We start from the raw sequence: 19,565 nt of genomic DNA, 5'->3' as shown, positions 1-19,565 counted from the left end.
CCTCTCAGGGGCTGGTGTCCTGAGGTTATGTCCCAGGGTCTTGAAAAAAGCCAGAAACAGCACCTTCTCACTAGGGAAGAAACACACACACACCACTTCTTTTCCAAGTCCCTCGCCACCCAAACAATTCTTAAAATTCTGATGTTAATCACATTGGGAGCATTTCCTTTTACTTATTAAAATGTGCTTGCATTTCAGCCAGAGAGGTTTAGATGGTAACTGGTTTCTATAAGCCTGAAAGTATTTCTGAAGGATTATGATTCAACATGAAATGCACATTCTTGACCTTATTATCTCCAGCTTTCCTGGGTCTGGCCAAAGGTCCTCAGAAAAGGCTTTTTAAACAAAGATCCTGGTGTGAACCGCTGCTGAGCTTTGTTCTTTCATTTTTCATGCCTTGTAAATAATTCCTGTTTAAATTCAAAACTTCCTGAGTTGTGTCTCTACAGATTCCTTCACAGAATCCTTGCTCTCTTCCCATGTGAACTGCGGTTAAAAACATTACATACAAGCAGATGATGTTCAAGTCACTGGCATCTTGTATTCTTCCAAATTAAATGTTAAAACGTTCAATAAACATTAGGTCAATAAGGCTCCACTTTCCCCCCTAAACGTACATTGTTGATTCTACCAAAATGGAATACCTTTTTGGAGTTGAAAACATTGACCAGCTCTGGGTCTCTGAGATTGAGTCTCGAAGGCATCTCCCAAATTGAACCTACCTGTCTGCGTTTTTTGACTTCAAGTATTAAAGCTTCCTTTGGCAGAAATCCCTTTGAACACCAATAGGGTGTGTTGCTTTTCTTTTCTTTTTTCTTTTTTTTCTTTTAACTTTTTAGTTAATTCGTTAATAACCTCCTGATTAGGAGGGTTACTTAGGATTTTCAGGACAAAGGACAGTGGGATGCTGAACCCACAACCCCACATCCTCATTGCCCCCCATCGCACTCCCCGTCACCCCCACCCCCAAAGTCTTTGCTTCCAGACCGTTGAGTCCTCCCGCAAATGCCCTGGAAACTCTTCTCCAGGAAATCCCGGCTGTCCCGCCTACCTCCCGCGCATGGAAGCACCTGATGACAATCAGGACATCACCAAGGGTTCCTCCCTGCGCTTCCCTCTGGGATCTGAGATGACCAAGACCTCTAATGGAAGGGGGTCGTCCTAAGAATTGAGGGAAGCGAGCTTTACCTTGACGAAGAGGGTGATGTCGTGCTCCTGCCCCAGGGCCCGCTGCTCGGACGCCTCTCCGTCCTCCCGGCGGCCGTTCACGCGCGCGGCCTCGTCGCCACCCTCGGCGGGGCCCTCCTCGGCCAGGTGGTTGCTGAGTTGGGCCTCAGGCTCCGCGGCGCCCCTGGAGGCCTCCCCATGTGGGCTGCTGTCGGGGGATTCCTCCTCGCCCCCGGCTGCGGCCTCCTCCCTTGGCCCCTCCGGGTTCCGCTCTCGTCTCTCGTCGTCCTCCCCCGACTCCTGCTGTGGCCCATCCCCTACCCCGTCCTCGCCAGCGTCTGCCCTTGCGTCCCCGGGGGCCGCTTCCTCGGACCCCTTTCCCCCCGGGACCTCCGCCTCCTCCGCTGCGTCCCAGGCGAGCTCACCCGGGCTGCGCCCCGCGCTCTCCCCGGCTGCGACCTCAATTGCCTCGGCCTGGGGCGAGACGCTGCGGTCCCCTGCTTCCTGCGGCTCACCCGAGACCCGGCGCGCCCTTCCTGCCGGACCCTCGGCGTCCATGCTGTCCCCCGCCCGGCCCTCCGCGTCTACGCTGTCCCCCGCCCGGCCCTCCGCGTCTACGCTGTCCCCCGCCGGGCCCTCCGCGTCTACGCTGTCCCCCGCCGGGCCCTCCGCGTCCACGCTGTCCCCCGCCGGGCCCTCCGCGTCTACGCTGTCCCCCGCCGGGCCCTCCGCGTCTACGCTGTCCCCCGCCGGGCCCTCCGCGTCTACGCTGTCCCCCGCCCGGCCCTCCGCGTCTACGCTGTCCCCCGCCGGGCCCTCCGCGTCTACGCTGTCCCCCGCCGGGCCCTCCGCGTCTACGCTGTCCCCCGCCCGGCCCTCCGCGTCTACGCAGTCCGCCGCCGGGCCCTCCGCGTCTACGCTGTCCCCCACCCGGCCCTCCGCGTCTACGCTGTCGCCCGCCGGCTCCTCGGCTTCTATGTTGTCCCCCAGCGGGCCCTCCGCGTCTACGCTGTCCCCCGCCGCCCCGGGCGCGCTGCCTTCCGGGGCCTCAGGCTTCTGCTCCGCCTCCTGCTGCCTCTCGGGGGCCGCAGAGTCCTCGGGCTCCCTCTGAGCCTCCCCGCGGGGCTCGCCCTGCGCGCCGCGTCCCGGGCTCGCCCCTTCCACCTGCTGCGCGCCGCTTGTCTCCTCCCCTCCCTGGGGCACCTCGGCACCCTCCGGGGCTCCCTCCTCGGCCTCAGTCTCGCCTTGCGCCCCCCTCGTGCCCCGCGCCTCGGCCTCCGGGCCCCTGTCCGGCCCGCCGCCTCCCGCCTCCTTCACAGCGGCGCCCCTCGGCGCCTCCTCTGCGCCCTCGCTCCCCTCCGGCCCTTCTGCCTCCCCGCCCGCGGCTCCTGGCTCTCCGGGTCTCTCAGCCAGAGGCGCGGGGACCTCCGGCGGCCCCTGGGGACCCGGGGCAACCCCCTCCGGCTCCGCGGCCTCGGCCATGGCTGCAGATCCCTGTCCTTGATCGGGACTCCTTCCTTGACGCTGCTTAGGGGTCGGTGGCGCTGGGCAAGGGGCGTGCTGCGGGGCCCTCTGTGCTCCTTGAAGGACGCCGGCTCAGGGATCCTGCGGTAAAGATTTAGCCGGGGTACTGGGGCCTCGCGCAGGACCCGCAGGGCAAACTCCGCTTGGCCCCAAGCCTCTGCGCCCCTTCTGCCCAGCTGAAGCTCTCTGGACTCTTCCTCCACCGCTGGAGCTTCTCCCCGATTGCGCGTCTGCTCCCCACCGGGACCCCAATCTCGCCCGCGGGCCGCGGAGGTGCAGTGCAAAGCTGGAGAGGGCTGCTTCGCTCCTGCACCTTTGGAAGTGCCCGGCCCGCTGTCCGCTGTCCTGGGGTTGACCAGAAGTCCTTGGTGCCAACTCCATCCCCTGGGACTTGGGCGGGGTTTGTTTTCCCCTCCTCCCTCCCTTGTTTGGGTAGCCTAGGAGCTTGGCCAATGACAGCCTTTCTCGTGACCCTTGTGGATGTTGATGAAAAGATTCTGGTTCTCCTGGCCGCTTGGGTGTTGTTCTCCAGAATGGCTTCAAGTTCCAGAGTCATTTAAATCACCCCCTCCAAACACACACCCCGACACCCAAACACCTAATCCCCACCTTACCCCAGGAGTGAAGCATCAAGCTCCCCCGGTACCCAACTGAAGATGTCCACATTGTGCCTGGTGTCCAAGAGCAAGGGTGTAAATCCCGGAGAGAAGAAGCAGGGGAGGCTACGCTTGCCGCCTTCCCATGTCTGCAGGGCCCCCGGAGAGGTTCCAGAGGCCCCTCATATAGACGCACAAGGAACCAGTCGAGTTTCTCTGACCAGAGATGGGCGCTGTTGTCCATGAGGGGCCGCTTCTCTGGGCCTGTCTGGAGGATCGTGGGAGCCCTGCGCTGGAAAAAGGTTACACCCTCATCTCCCGGGTCTCTTAAGACTGTAAGAGTCTGTGTATCTTGCTGATTCTCCTAGATTTCTAAACTCACGACCAGTGCTTCTGCCTCCAAGTTAAGAGCTTGGGGATCTGGAGGTGGAGAAAAGAAAATCCAAGATATGAAAGAGGGGAGCTATGGAATTCCCTGGGTTAGGGTTCTCCCAGGATCACAGACCCAATACCTTCTTTAAAAAGGAAGTTATTATGGCGAAAAGTATGTCGTAAGTTTATTATAAGCCAGGCTACTTCTAGTGGGTTACCAAGAAACTGGGTTACCCAAGGTGGCACTATGTAAATGTGGTGGAACGGGGATCCCAGCTCAAGATTGACTTGATTCGTCAGGCTTTATATGGCTTTGATATTGGCCTAAGATACATGAGCCCCTCATGCCCACAGAAGGTTGTTTTCATTGAAAGAGCTGGGGGTGCCTTTGATGTGGCTTGGGGTCACACCTTTGGCCATGAACATAATGTGTCTCCTTCTACTTCCCATTGCTCATCACTGATGGATGACAGGACAGGAGCCCAAAGACACTCAGCTTCATGCTACCTTTCTCCAAGGCTGTGCTCTGTCTGGGTAGGTACAGGCCAGAAGCTTCATCACCACAAAGTGGCATCTACTCAAAGCACGACACTCACACAGGTGAGCCAGAGATGCACGTGAGCTGTAAAAGCTCTAGGCACCTAGAAAAGGAATCCTGCCGCATTCACTGGGCAAGGTAGCAGCCATCACCCTTATCTTGTAAAGAAAAATGAAGCCAGCACGTTCAGCCCCAAACAGCAAACACAGTACAGGTTTACAGTGCTTTATGCAAATCCCATGAGCCCAGATGTGTTTCAGAAAACAGAATTATTAGATAGATGATTGAGTGATTTTACTGTATATTACATAACACAGAACATCACTTTGTGATCAAACACATTAATATTTCTGCAGTAAGACAGACAGGCATCACATTTGGTGAGATACAGTAAAATCATACAAGCTTCAGGCCCCTCACCCCCAGTTTAGGTTCACCTCCAACTGAATTCAAGCCATTCTGGTCCTGATTCCAGATGAGTTCCCAAAAAAACTTTCAGTATTCAGAGCCTTTTAGGATTTCAGAATGTATATAAAAGGATTGTGGACCTGTGAACCATTGAAGGGCTCTGGTTTTATTTGCACTGCTTAGAAAAATGTGAGATTAGTTAGATGCATAACTTTGTCCTTAATAACAAACCAACTGTCTTCAATGCTCAACGTTTACAAAGAACCAAATTAAAGACACTTATGTGGGTAATAATATTTAGCAAATTCTTTTAGCAAACTCAGTAGATAAGAATTTCTGTCAATAGAGTGTCTTGTGACATTAGCTTACCCCCCAAAGTATAAAACTAACTGAGGAAAGTATTTTCCAAAACTAGTTCAGGTTGGTGCATATGTATTTGAAGGCGCGTGTGTATTCACTCATTCAGGAAATATTTCATAAATTCTAACTCAATCAAACTTGATAGAAATGTGCTGGCTATGGCGGTGGTGGTTGGAATATCTAGAAAAACCTCCTTTTGAATTGAGCTAAAGATGATCAGCTGCTGTTTGCAGACTTGGCACAGTCGGAAACAAAGCTGTTGGCTGAGTGGCTGAGAACTGGCCTGGATAATGTCCTTGCAGAAAAACAATGCTAATAAAGTCTATTCTGTCCTGGAAACTGATCCTGTGGATCACACAAGGCTATTTGATCTTACAGGGTTTGGATTTATTCTTTTATAGGGTTTGGGGTCATTTACTCACATTAACATTGGCTCTCAAAATAACATTCTGTCTGCAGAATGTAGAATTTTTCACTTAATGATAATAAGCATTTTAAAATTTTCTATTATATAATTTTGCAAATTTGTTCAATCTTCTGTAATTAAATAAAGTTTATTTTTAAATAAATGCAGGCTCAATGCTGAAAATGCAGAAGACAGAAAATAACAGCTTCTTACAATTTTTCTGTAACCACATTACCGACAACTAAATACTTTCTTTTAAAAGAGAAAGAGAAAGAGACAGAGACAGATTGTTCCAGACACTGGATATACAGCAATAAACAAGACTGGGAAGGTCCCTCTTCAAATGGTGTAGAGAAAAAAAAACAAATAAACAAAGAAATGAGATAATTTTGGATAACGTTAACCTTTATGTAGACACATATGCCAATGTGTGCACAGACATGCCCAAACTGAAAACCTTAGCTCTTTTCTTCCACACCCTACATCCAACCTGCCAGTAAATCAAACTGGCTTCACTTTTTAAAAATATATATCCAAAGCCAGGCATGGTGGTGCACCTGTAGTCCCAGCTACTCGGGAGGCCGAAGCAAGAGAATCACTTGCACCCAGGAGTTCTAGACCAGCTTGGAAGCAGCATAGTGAGATGCCATCACTAGAAAGTACACAAACACACACACACACACACACTCACACATAAAATCCAACCTCTTCTCTCTATCTCCATTACCACTGTACCAGTCCAAGTCACCATCACCTCCTGTCACCTAGATTATTGCCACCACCTCCTAACTAGTTCCTGGCCTTCGACAGTCTGCTCTCCACTCCATAGCCAGCTGATCCACTTTGGAAATCATGAATCAGACCATGCCACTTTTATGCTCAAAACCCTTCAAGGGTTTTCTGTCTTACACTAAGAAAAAGTCAAGTCTTTATGCATGAAGTATGATGTCCTGTAAAATCAGGCAATCCCAGTCTCTTTCTGGCCTACTAGACTTCTGCAGCCCCAAAAACACCAGCCTGCTTGCTGTTCCTAGAACTTGCTGGGCCTCTGCCTGGGATGCCCCCTATATTCTCATGGCTTACTCCCTTACCTTGCTGCAGTCTCTGATTAATTATTTTCCCCAAGTGCTCCATTTTACTTTTATAAAATGGCTGGAGTGCAGTGGTGTGATCTCGGCTCACTGAAGCCTCCAGCTCCCAGGTTCAAGTGATCCTCCTGTCTCAGCCTCCCGAGTATCTGGGACTACAGGTGCATGGCACCACATCCAGCTAATTTTTGTATTTTTTTAGTAGTGATGGGGTTTCACCATGTTGGCCAGGATGGACTCGATCTCTTGACCTCATGATCCGCCTGCTTTGGCCTCCCAAAGTACTTGGATTACAGGCATGAGCCACAATGCCCGGCCCAAGCATTTCATTTTAAAACACAACCCTTACTCTCTGGCATCCTTCTCTGCCTTATTTTCCCCCATAGCAGTTACCTTCATCTGACACATAATATATTCTAATTGTTATCTGTCTACCCTACCTCAGCCCACTAGGATGGTGATTCTGTGAAAGCAGGGGTTTTTGCTTGTCATTGCCTAGGATAGACCAGGCACATAGTAGAGCTCCATAAATATTTCCTGAATGAGTGAATACACACGTGCCTTCAAATACATATGCACCAACCTGAACTAGTTTTGGAAAATACTTTTCTCAGTTAGTTTTATACTTTGGGGGGCAAGCTAATGTCACAAGACACACTATTCACAGAAATTCTTTTTTTTTTTTTTTTGAGACGGAGTCTCACTCTTTTGCCCAGGCCAGACTGCAGTGGTGCTATCTCGGCTCACTGCAAGCTCTGCCTCCCGGGTTCATGCCATTCTCCTGCCTCAGCCTCCCTAGTAGCTGGGACTACAGGCACCCGCCACCACGCCTGGCTAATTTTTTGTATTTTTAGTAGAGATGGGGTTTCACCATGTTATCCAGGATGGTCTTGATCTCCTGACCTCGTGATCCACCCACCTCGGCCTCCTAAAGTGCTGGGATTACAGGCGTGAGCCACTCACAGAAATTCTTATCTACTGACTTTGCCAAAAGAATACTTTAGCAAATTCTTTTAATTATTAGCAAGGGCTCAGTCATTTCATATAAAGGAACACAAAGGAAATACCAAATAAATAGACGTGTGAAGGTCGCTATGAAGTCACTTAGAGACTTGCACATTGTTAACCTGGCCTCCAACACTAGATTAGCTATTTAAATACCAGGGAGGGTTAAACAGAGGTGACAAATTCAGAGGTGGATGACAAGAAGTGAAAGTGTTGATACTTAAGTAACTTTTAATAATTATACAGTTCTTCTGCCATATATTATAAGGAACCATGAAGCAGGTAAACTCAGATTACAAGAAAACCTTAAGGGCTTATAAACAATGTAAGGGTTTGTTGCTTTTGTTGCTTTTCCAGAAGGAATGGCCTCATTTCCATAGAAATCTGCTCTTTCTCTAGCAGGTATCTGCTCCTTTCAGAAGAGCCCTTGGGATTATAATGTATCTGTAACATTTAGATCATAGGATACACTTAGAGCTGAGTAAAGTTTCTCCTTGCCTGGAATTCTCCTCAAACAGTTGCACTCACCTACAAGTGGCCCCAAACCTGCTTCTTAATCTGGCTGGCTTTCTTCAGTTACTTGGTAAGGTACACTTCAGTTAAAAGAAGAATGTCACTGCAGAATAGGTTGTACTAGGAGGCAGGGATTTCAAAGCCTGCTAGTCAGTAGATCCTGAAGCATGTACACATCATCTTGCAGGTCAGTAAGAACATTACATGGAACTGACACACATGACAATCATGGTGAAATGGGTGGTTCTTGGGTTAAGTGGTCTGATTTAAATCCCTGCCCTATCGTGTAATAACTATATGATCTTGATTCAGTTTTTCATTTGGAATAGTGAGGGTTATAAAAGGAACCTTGCCATTGTGAGTTGTTTCACTGATACATATTTGTACATATTTATGCAGTACATGTGATATTTTGTTACATGTGTAGAATGTGTAATGATCAAGTCAGGGTATTTAAGGTATCTATTACCTAAAGTATTTATCATTTCTATGTGTTGGGACCAGTTCAGGTCCTCTCTCTTCGTTATTTTGAAATAGACAATATATTGTTGTTAACTTGACTATAGTCACCATACTCTGCTATCCCACATTAGAGCTTATTCCTTCTATCTAACTGTATGTTTATACCCATTAGCCTGCTTCTCTTCATCATCCTACCCACCCACACTCCCTTTGCAGCCTCTGGTATCTATCGTTCTACTCTCTACCTCCATGAGACCAACCATTTTAGCTCCCACATGGGAGTGAGAACATAAAACATTTTGACCTTAACATAATGACCTACATAGTGACCTTCAGTTCCATTCGTGTTGCTGCAAATGACATAATTTCATTCTTTTTATAGCCACATAATATTCCATTGTGTGTGTATATATATACCACACTTGCCTTATCCATTCCTCTGTTGATGGACACTTAGGTTGATTCCATATCTTGGCTACTGTAAATAGTGCCACCATAAACATGGGGGTGCAGGTATCCCTTTGTTATACTGATTTCTTTTCCTTTGGATAAATAACCAGTTAGTGAGATTGCTGGATCATATAGTAGTTCTATTATTAGTTTTTTGGTAAATCTCCATTCTGTTTTCCATAGTGGCTGTACTAATTTACATTCTCACCAACAGTGCCCTTTTCACCGCATCTTTATCAGCATCTGATTTTTTTGTCTTTTTAGTAATAGTCATTTTAACTGGAGTAAGATGGTATCTCATTGTCATTTTGATATGCATTTTCTTGATGATTAATGACGTTGAGAATTTTTTCATATACCTGTTGGTCATTTGTATGTCTTCTTTTGAGAAATGTCTATTCAGGTCCTTTGCCCACTTTTTTAAATTGTATTATTTGGTTTTTTACTGTTGAGTTGTTTGAGTTTCCTGTATATTCTGGATATTAGTCCCTTATCAAATGATAGTTTATATTTTCTCTGATTTGACACAATGTCTTTTCACCCTGTTGATTATTCCCCTTGCTGTACAGAAACGTTTTAGTTTAATATAGCCCATTTGTCTTTGGTTTTGTTGTTTGTGCTTTTGAGTTCTTAACCAGTTTAAATCCAATGTTTCTTAGCTAATTTTCTGTCTAGATGATCTGTATAATGCTGAGACTGGGGTGTTAAAGTCTGCAACTATTACTGTACTGAAATCTCTCTCTCCCTTTAGATCTCATAATATTTGCTTTATATATGTGGGTTTTCTGGTGTTAGTACATGTATGTTTATAATTGTTATATCCTCTTGCTGAATTTATCCCTTTATCATTATATAACAACCTTCTTCATCTCTTTTTACGTTTTTGACTTAAAGTCTGTTTTATCTGATGTAAGTATAGCTACTCCTGCTTGATTTTGGTTTCTGTTTGCATGGAATATCTTTTTCCATCACATTACTTTCAGTCTATTTGTGTTTTTACAGGTGAGATGAGTTTCTCGTAGGTGACATACAGTTGGCTTGTGTTTGTTTTTTATTTATTCAGCCAGTCTATATCTTTTAAGTGGAAAGTTAATCCACTTACATTTAATATTATTATTGATATGTGAAGGCTTATTCCTGTCACTTTATTAATTGATTTCTGGTTGTCTTGTATATACTTTGTTCCTTTATTTATCTCTTATTATTCATCATTGTGGTTTGGTGGTGTTCTGTAGTGGTAACGTTTGAGTCCTTTTTCTTCCCATTTGTGTGTCTGCTCTACCAGTGGGTTCTATACTTTCATGTGTTTTCATGATGGTAGATATTATCTTTTCATTTCCAGATATAAGGCTCCCTGAAGCATTTCTTGTAGGACCAGTTTAGTGGTGATGAATTCCCTCAGCTTTTGCTTCTCTGGGAAAGATTTTATTTCTCCTTCATTTATGAAGGATAACTTTGCTGGGAATAGTATCCTTAGCTGGCCAATTGGGTAGTTTGTTTGTTATCAGCACTTGGAATATAGCATCTCATTCTCTCCTGGCCCGTAAGGTTTCTGCTGACAAATACACTGTTGGTCTAAGGGGAATTCCCTTATAAGTAACTTTATACATTTTTCTTGATGGTTTTAGAATTCTGTCTTTGTCTTTGCCTTTTGACAGTTTGATGATAATGTGCCATGAAGACCTTTTTGAATTGTATCTATTTGGGAATCTCTGAGCTTTCTGTATCTGGATGTCTAATTCTCTTGAATTTTTCAGCTATAATTTCATTAAATATATTTTCTGTCCCTTTCATTGTCTCATTGCGTTCTGGGACACCAAAAATTTTTAATATTTCATCACTTTATGGTGTCCCATATTCACATAGGCTTTGTTTATTCTTTCTTATTCTTTTTCTTTATTTTTGTCTGACTTGGTTATTTCAAAACACCTGTTTTCAAGTTTTAAAATTCTTTCTGTTTGATCTAGTCTATTCTTGAACTTTTGATTGTATTTTATATTTCATTCAGTAAATTCTTCAGTTCAAGAATTTCTGTTTGGTTCTTTTTCATGATATCTATCTCTTTGGCAAATTTCTTACTCATATCCTGAATTGTTTTTTTTTTTTCAGTTCCTTGCATTGTTTTTCTGTGTTCTCCTGTATCTTACTGAGCTTCTTTAATATCATTATTTTGAACTCTTCCTCTGGGATTTCATATATTTCTTTTTCATTGGAATCTAACGCTGGAGTATTAATGTCTTCCTCTGGAGTTACCATATTTCCTTGTTTTTCATGTTTCTTATGTCCTTACATTGATATCTGCACATCTGGTGTAATGGTGGCTTCTTTCAATTTTTTGAACTTGTTATAATAGGAGAGGATTTTTTTACTAAAGATATATCTGTGGTATTGGTTGAGTAGCACACAGCACTTTGGCTTTGATTCTTGGTGTATGCAGTAGTATACTCTCCATATGATTTCTTCAGCTGTAAACAGAATCTGTGCCGTCTTTGATTTCCTCAGTGGCTTAGACTGTGGTGTTAGTAAAGCCTATGGTGAAGTGTTTTGCTGGGGACAGGAACATCAAATGAGCCAGTCCTTGGGTACCAGTACATTGATGACAGCAGTGGACTGAGCATGCTTGTCCTTGAGCCTCAGGGCGGGGTACACTAGCACTGGTGTTAGCAGGTCCAGGTGAACGAATTCTTGAGCCTCTAGGAGGCTTGTTTGGGTGGCAGAAGTGGCAGTGGTAGTCCAGGTAGGTGGACAGATCCTCAGGTTCTTAAGCAGTGGGCATAGTGAGGGCAGTGGCAGTAGCAGTGGTGGGACAATCATCTGGCTCTCACATGGTCCGTGCTGGTGTTGGTAGTGGCTGGGACAGGCTGGGCAAGCCAGTCCCCAGGCTTGCAGGTGGCATGTGCAAGTGAGTGCCACCTGTAGTGGTGGCAGCAGGTTGGGTCAGCCCATCCTCAGAACGCCAGGAGGAGTGCTCAGGTGCCAATGATGGGGCAGGGCAATCTCCAGGGGCAGGGCACTCTCCAGGTCCCCAGGCAGCATGCTCAGACACTGGGGAGGGAGGATGGAGCTGGGCTGAGTATAAGCACTGGCTGTGTTAGGCAGAGATTAGGTGATTTCCAGGCCCCTGGAGAAATACTCAGGTTAAAGTGGCAGCAGCTGCACTGCAGCCCTGCTGCTGAGGAGGGCAGGGTTGCTTTCAGGGGCAGCATCTTTAAACAGGTGGCTGGGGAGCATGCTCTTCAGCCCTAGGTGAAGCTGCATAGCCTTTTTGCAGGGCACTTGTAAACGCATAGCAGCCCTGCTTCTGGGGGTGGCAGGATCACTGCCAATGGCCCGTTCTTAGGCTCTAGTGGCAGCGGCCAGCAGTGGCACCTGGCTATGAGGAGTGGATGTTATTGGGGCTCCAGGGATGTGGAGATGCAGGGGCTGTTGGGACCCAGGGCAGGATGCACTCTGGTGGAGTCTAGACTCTCAAAATAGCACCTTTCTGTAGCTGTTTAGGACTCAGGGGCTGTGTAGTACCCAATGTGAGCTCCCTCTCTGGAGCAATGTTGTGACAGTGCATGGTCTTTAGTTAGCTGCTCATGCTAATCTCCGAGCCATCATGGATTGAGGAGCTTTCCCATGGGTAGGATTGCAGGGATTTGCAGTGGAAATATAGGCTGCTGGGGGTCACTCACTTACCCTTTCCCTGCACTGGGGAGCCTCTCCAGGATCCTAGCCAATCAAAACTGAGCTCTCTGCCTTACTTCTCTCTTCCTCCTTGCCTTAGATGTTTCCTGTCACTTCTCTGTTGAATTTCAGCATTCTCTGTTAGGTGATCTATTTAAAATATGATTATCTACTTGCTATTTTGGTCCTAGTTTGTGGAGGGAGTGAGTACCAGATGCCTCTCATGAGCCATCCTGAAACTCCTCTTCCGTGAGTTTTAAATTGGATATAACATATGTATCAAACTTAGCACGGCATTTGTTATTGCTAACATTATGACCCCATTATTAGTATTGTTCCAGAGAACAGAGCCGTCACATCTTGACAGGAGTGTGCAATAAGAGCTGGAAGAGTCATGAAGAACTAGGGGGAACACTTTGTCCAACTTAGCCAGTGACAGTACCAGAAATCATGCCTGTTGTCTCAAAAGCATGATTGTAAGAGCACCCCCTGTCACTCTCAAAAATGCTCTAGTTTGGACAATGAATTATATAATCACTTTGCCGTGAACTCATCTAGTTAGTAAGAATTTTTTGTTTTCTTTTTTATGTTCCACGTGATCTTGCACTGTTCTCAAAACAAACTAGATTTTGAACAAACATATGTCCAACTATTGAAAAAATAAAGGAAGAGGGGGAAGAAGAGAAAGACGAGATTCCTCCATGATTTTATTGCTGACCACTTGCCAAAAGCCCTTCTAGAAAAGTATGCTATAATCTGAAAGGGAAAGACATAGGAGTATCCTAGGCCTCAGATATAATATGGCTCCCTAGTCAGCACCAAGGCAAGTGTGGAAGGGTATGTAACCCTTGAGTCAGGCTGGCTTCTGGACTCCTGGAGACTGCAGTTTGAACCTCTGATTCTCATATTACCTTCACTTCTGATGCCAGGAGCAACAGTAATGATACTACTGGAGATAGAAACAATACTAAAATTTAAGACAGGAGTTCCGTTTTAAACCGTTCACCTCTATCTGTAAGATATTTGCTTAACATTGTGGTGTTTTTCTAAACTGTTCAATCCTCTGTATTTGCTCTCTACAAGTTTTTAAACTTGAGGTCTCATTAACTATTTTAAACCTCAAGATTATAGTCTCCACCCTCCACTCCTCCAGATCCCTGAAATTTATGGTGAAGGATGTTGACCTGATGAAACAGATCTGTGGTCATGGGTGTGAGAAGTAGCTTTCAACAAGGGGTGATTTTGCCCTCCATGGGTCATCTGGCAATGTCTGGGCACATTTTTTAGTTTCCATGATTGGAGGATGCTACTGGCGTCTGGTAGGTAGAGGCCAGGTAAGTTGTAAAACATCCTACAATGCACAGACAGCCCCCTAACAAAGAATCAATCAGCCAAAATTGTTAATCGTTGTGTTAGAGGAAGGTCAGCCTCCCTCTAGCCCCCTTATTATAGTGTATTCCATGGAAAAAGCCTTAATCCAATGTGTTGACTCTACCAGGAACTTTGAAGCTGTAGATAAGGGAATATAGTTTATGTGGAGAGGACCCATCATCCCTACAACATCTCCCTACGATTACCAATGAATCCTGATGACAGACCCCTTGGGATGATGGAGAGATTATGAGATTTGCATCTAGAAATCTGGGTTTAAATCCCAGTTACGCTGCTTACCAGCTGTGTTATTTTGGCCAAGCTACTTATTGGTTATAAGCCTACTGCATTGAGTTCTTCTGAGCATTGAAACGTATAAGATGTGAAAGTGTTTTGCCAGCCATGAGATTTATGCACAATTGCCAAGTAAAATTATTAATTTGCCTGCAGGTGATGGCTGATCCTAATTGTTTTTCACTGCTAGATACTGAAATTGACCTCATCCTTCTATAATACAAGACATTAATATGAAGTATTTATCCTTAGATTGACTTTTGTCAAAAAGCCAACATCCACTGCCCTGAGCACCTACTGACATATAACAGTTTAGATAATTTGGTTTCCTAAACTTCAATGTCTTACAGGAAACACTAGGGGGAAAAAAACAGATAAATAAGGCTAAAGAGAAAGGATGTCACCAGGACGTGTCTTGTTCCCATATATCCAGAAAACATCCCTCATCTGCCAGGAGACAGGTAAGTTGTGAATGGCCAAGAGATGTGCAAGCTGGCCATTGTGATACTTTACAATCTTTTGTTTTTACCATTCTACCTGTGACTACAGATCCATGAAAAAGACGTGTAGCATATCTCAAAATTAAGTCAGCATCTCTATATGATGTAGTCATAAAATTGTGATCTAGAAAGATGATTTCTATACTATTCACAGAATTGAGAAGAGCTATCCATCCATTATCCACCCATCCATCTACCCATCCACTCAACAATTCATCCATCATCCATCCATCATCCATCCACACATTCACCCATCCATCCATCCATCCATCCATCCATCCATCCATCCATCCATCCACCCATACATCCATTTATCATTCCATGAACTTTTTCTGAGGACCTTTCTTGTGACACAGACTCAGCTGGTGTTGGAGAAATAATCATAAACAGTCCAAGGTTCCTACCCTATTGTGTAACTGCAGGATGGAAAAAGCTGACTAAACTGTTGAGTTTCTGGTAGTTTCATGCTGGTGTCTCATGCCATGCTTCATCAATAGTTTAAATTACAGATTTATTTTGAATTTCCCTAACTACACCCTATAAGCCCAAATATGTCAAGACCACACTTTGTAAAATTATTTTTACTACTCATAATTTGAACTATATTTCTTAAAAACTTGGAATTGAGTGTTTGAAAATGTATTTATGCAGCGCACATAAAATGAAATCATTTAGCTTGTGATTTTATTGTAGAGTATCTTGCTAACATTTGAGCTTTTCTTTTTAATTTGGTTGAGTTCAATCCAGGTGGACCAGAAAGAGATGAGGGCTAAGAAGGGTGGTCTGCCAGTAGTGAGAGACTTGGCTTTGCTGCATATTCCCCTTGGAGACATATGTGTTTGACTCCACCAGTTCTGTACTTTTGGATAATCTCTTTCACTCGACGGGATACCACTCTGGATGCAGACCTTGGATCAGATGGTCTTGGGGTTCTTTTATCACTTGAATTCTGTATTCTATGACCTAACATCTCACATATTTAGAAGTCACCAATCAGAGTGGAATAAAGCCCAGAATCAAAGAGTGAGCAAAAAAGATCTCCCAAAGCAAAAACTATGTAATGGAGTTTGCCTCTTAAATAAAAGTGTGAATGTTTTCTTCAAAGATGAACAACCTGGACTCTCATTCAGAGGCTATAACTTTATTCTAAATTCATTCTAACCTGTTATCTGGTTTCTTAATCCAGAATGTATTAGAAACAGCAAAATAGAGGGGCTTAAACAGTTGTCTTCATAAAAACAAAATGCTTAAATTGAAAGCAAAAATAATAATTGAAGTCTTAAGTTTTAGTTATCAATAAGGTATATTTTCTAATTTCAAATGAATAAAAAAATGACTTATTGATTGAAAGAAAGAAAAAAGGAAGTGAGGAAGAAAAGGAGGGAGGGAAAAAGGGAGGGAAGAAAAGAAAAACCTGATATGCCTGGCACGTGGTTGATAACAATGAAGGAAAATTTCAAAAGCAAATTGATGATTATGCTTGTTGGGTAAAAACAACATAGATATTTGGTTTTATTATATTAATGAATTGGCATCATATTATTGGGACAAAACTTCAAAATGTGAATACTTCAAGTAGAATAACTTAATTTAAATAAACTATATATAACTATTTATTATATAATTATCAATCTTGCAAAAAAAGACATTATTTGTCAATTAGAAATTTACACTGGGTGTGGTGGCTTACACCTGTAATCCCAGCACTTTGGGAGGCCGAGGTGGGTGGATCTCTTGAGGTCGGGAGTTCGAGACCAGCCTGGCCAACATGGTGAAACCCGGTCTCCACTAAAAATACAAAAATTAGCCAGGCATAGTGGTGCACGCCTGTAATCCCAGCTACTTGGGAGGCTGAAGCAGGAGAATCACTTGAACCTGGGAGGTGAAGTTTGCAGTGAGCCAAGATCACGCCGTTGCACTCCAGCCTGGGCAACAGAGTGAAACTCCACCTCAAAAAAAAAAAAAAAAAACTACATAGCACATTTGTCCTCTTCATATTCCCTTTACTGCAGTTTAAATTAGGATTTTAATTAGTTTTCATTTCTCTGTTTCAAGTGTGATTGCCGAAAACAAGATTAAAGTTTTTTTCCTTTAAAGTTGGTTTCTAGGGGAATAGCAGGAAGCTGAATCCTTGTTAATGGAGTCCAACAGAAGAAAAGGCAACGAATAGATGCAAAGACGGGAGAAAGCGAACCAGACGGAGCAGCTGTGCATCCAAGTGCTGAGATTGTTCCCAGATCCCTTGTCCCCAGAGATAGCATTTGAACTTTCACCCTTCACCTGCCAACCAGATGTGGTCTGCCAGACAAGCACATGCCATCCATACAGCAAGTCCTCAGTAAATATCTCACATTCTCTTAGAGTATTAAATCTTGAAAGATTTCGTTCAATCCCTCAAATAAAGAGGGATTTTGTTCCCTCTTTATTTATAAGAGGGAGCTAGACATCGAAGATCGTTCCGTCTAGCTCCCTCTTGTAAATAAAGTGTCTTGCGTTTTACCTATATAAAGAGGGCTCTTTACACATCAGATCTTATTTTAAGTGATTTAACACTCTTCACAACCCTGGGAGGTAGTTGTTGTCCTGGAGTGGGGACAGGGGTTGCCACAGAGTGAAAGGACAGAAGTTTAACTGGATTAAGTTACAAACGAACTGTGAAAAACTGACTCTTTAATACAACATTTTCTAAAATGTTTCCCACTAGGGCAGCTTGATCACTTTCGGGCCTTGAGTAAAATAACAATCTTAGTAATAATTCCTCGTGGTCATGACGTAAGACTTTGCGCTCCACTTCCATGTAGAACTGTATTTTGGGAAGCCACCTGCCTCTCTGTGCCACGGCACCATCCAGCAGGCTCACCCCTGCCCCTGCCAGCCTCCCAAATGCTGGGGCTAAATTTTGTTCTTTTGAATAGGCTTCAAAGTGCAGTGGTGCGATTTGGCTCACTGCAACCTCCACTTCCTAGGTTCAAGCAATTCTCTTGCTCAGCCTCCTGAGTAGCTGGGATTACAGGTGCACACCACCACACCCAGCTAATTTTTCTATTTTTAGTAGAGATGGGCTTTCCTCATGTTGGCCAGGCTGGTCTCAAACTCCTGACCTCAAGTGATCTGCCCACCTCACACTCCCAAAGTGCTGAGATTACAGGTATGAGTCACCACGCCTGACCCCTCATGGGACTTTATTGTCTACACACCAGCTGAAGGAATGAGTTGGATTCACCTTTGTCAATGGTGGTCCAAGCTTCAGCTCTGGCCTGGTCCACCTTCGTCTCCGGCCTGGACCACCTTCATCTATGGCCTGGATCACTGCAATAGCATCTTAGCTCTTCTCCCTGCTCCATGCTTGTCTCTAGGGCCTGTTCTCAACCCAGCAACCTGAGCTGTCGTAATAATAGGATGGATAATGGATAATGTCCCTGCTCTGCTGAAATCCTTCAATGGCTTCAATTTACACTTAGAACCAAATCTGAAAATCTCCTGGGGCTCTGAAAGTCTCCATAACTGGGCATCATCTCCCCACCCCTCTCTGACCTCTGTCTCCTGCCTCATTTTTCCCCATCACTGTGCTGCACTCGATCTGAACCAGCTCCTGCCTGGAGTGCTCTACCCGTGTCCGCAGAACTCACGTTATGACTTCACCTAGCTCCCCTGCTGAGGTCACCTCCTCAAGGCTGCACTCCCAGATGTACTATGTGAAGCATTCCCCTCGCTCTCCATCCTCTCATCCTGCTCGGGATTCCATTTGTTGACTGTCTCCCTCACAAGACAGGAAGCTCCAGGATGGCAGGGAACCTGGCTTTTGTTCCCTGCTGTCTCCTCAGCACCTGAGTCAGTGCTGGGCAAATAGGAAGCTCTCAATAATCATCTGTTATATGAATGAATAATATTTTGACTGAGTTGACTTGATTTTCTGTCTAAACTGTCCAGATGTTTTAGGATTGTTTGCACAGCCAATGCAATTTCTTAGCCAGCCATCACATATGTATTTACTGCCAAGTTCTTCTGTAATTCACGCCCAGGTGGAGGTGAGCTAGAAACTTAGCCTGTGAACTATCTATAAAGTCAAGAATTAAATGCAACCACCTCCTTTTCCTTTCCAAGGACTCATTTGCGTATCTTCCTCTTGGGTCTCCCCTCTTTTTGATTTGCCCAAACCCCAGGAGTTTCCTCAGGGAGAACCTGCTCTGGTTTCCCACCTCCACCCAATGCTGATACTCAAAAGTGGGGACACTTCTCCCCTCAACAGAGAGACCTGCTCTCAATCCCACAGAGGCTAAAACTTAGAGGGGAGATGATTCTTTCTTTGACTCCGGTTCCCTCCAGGTGTCCCCCACATCACAGTTCTCATGGAATCTTTCCATGGGTTTACACACCCAGCCCTTCCTGGGGCCCAAGCTGGCCCCAAGAGCCTGACATTAGGGCACAGTCCAGCAGCACCACACCCCATTGCCACTCCTAGATGTGGGCTAGCTTCTCTTTAACCCTCGGAACAAAAACAGTCCTATTCTATCCTGACCCAGTACCCTAGGGCAACCCCGTTGTATGCCTGTCTCTCAGTGAGCCCAAGATAGCCTCAGAAGAGGGCCGACCAGCCCTTCCTCTGCTGAATTGTAGATGGCAGCTCCTTTCATGAAAGGAAAAAACAGAAAGAAATACTTGCTTACCATTCAGTATAACACCTCTTTGGAAGGTTCTTGACTACATTTGTAAATAAAAAACAGCTTTTTAAACAACTCCACTTTTTATTTAAGTCCTTGAATTTCACAGATGACACTTGTGGCATTTATTAACAATCTCTTATTAACATATGGGATTGGCTTTATACAAAATTTTAAGATA

General features: G+C 44.9%; 1 protein-coding gene across 1 annotated transcript in view; it reads right to left on the bottom strand.

The window, feature by feature from the left end:
• Positions 1–3,028, bottom strand: part of CLIC6 (chloride intracellular channel 6) — a 48,685-nt gene extending 45,657 nt beyond the window's left edge. The window contains exon 1 of the mRNA XM_054468939.2: positions 1,189–3,028. Within this exon, the coding sequence (XP_054324914.2) occupies positions 1,189–2,649 (1,461 nt within the window). The 5' untranslated portion in view covers positions 2,650–3,028. The remainder of the gene's footprint in view (positions 1–1,188) is intronic.
• Between the last annotated feature and the right edge of the window lie 16,537 nt (positions 3,029–19,565).

Source organism: Pongo pygmaeus, chromosome 22, assembly GCF_028885625.2.
Source record: "Pongo pygmaeus isolate AG05252 chromosome 22, NHGRI_mPonPyg2-v2.0_pri, whole genome shotgun sequence".
Lineage (NCBI taxonomy): Eukaryota > Metazoa > Chordata > Mammalia > Primates > Hominidae > Pongo > Pongo pygmaeus.
The sequence above is the reverse complement of the archived record's forward strand: the minus strand, read 5'-3'. Positions and strand labels throughout refer to the sequence as shown.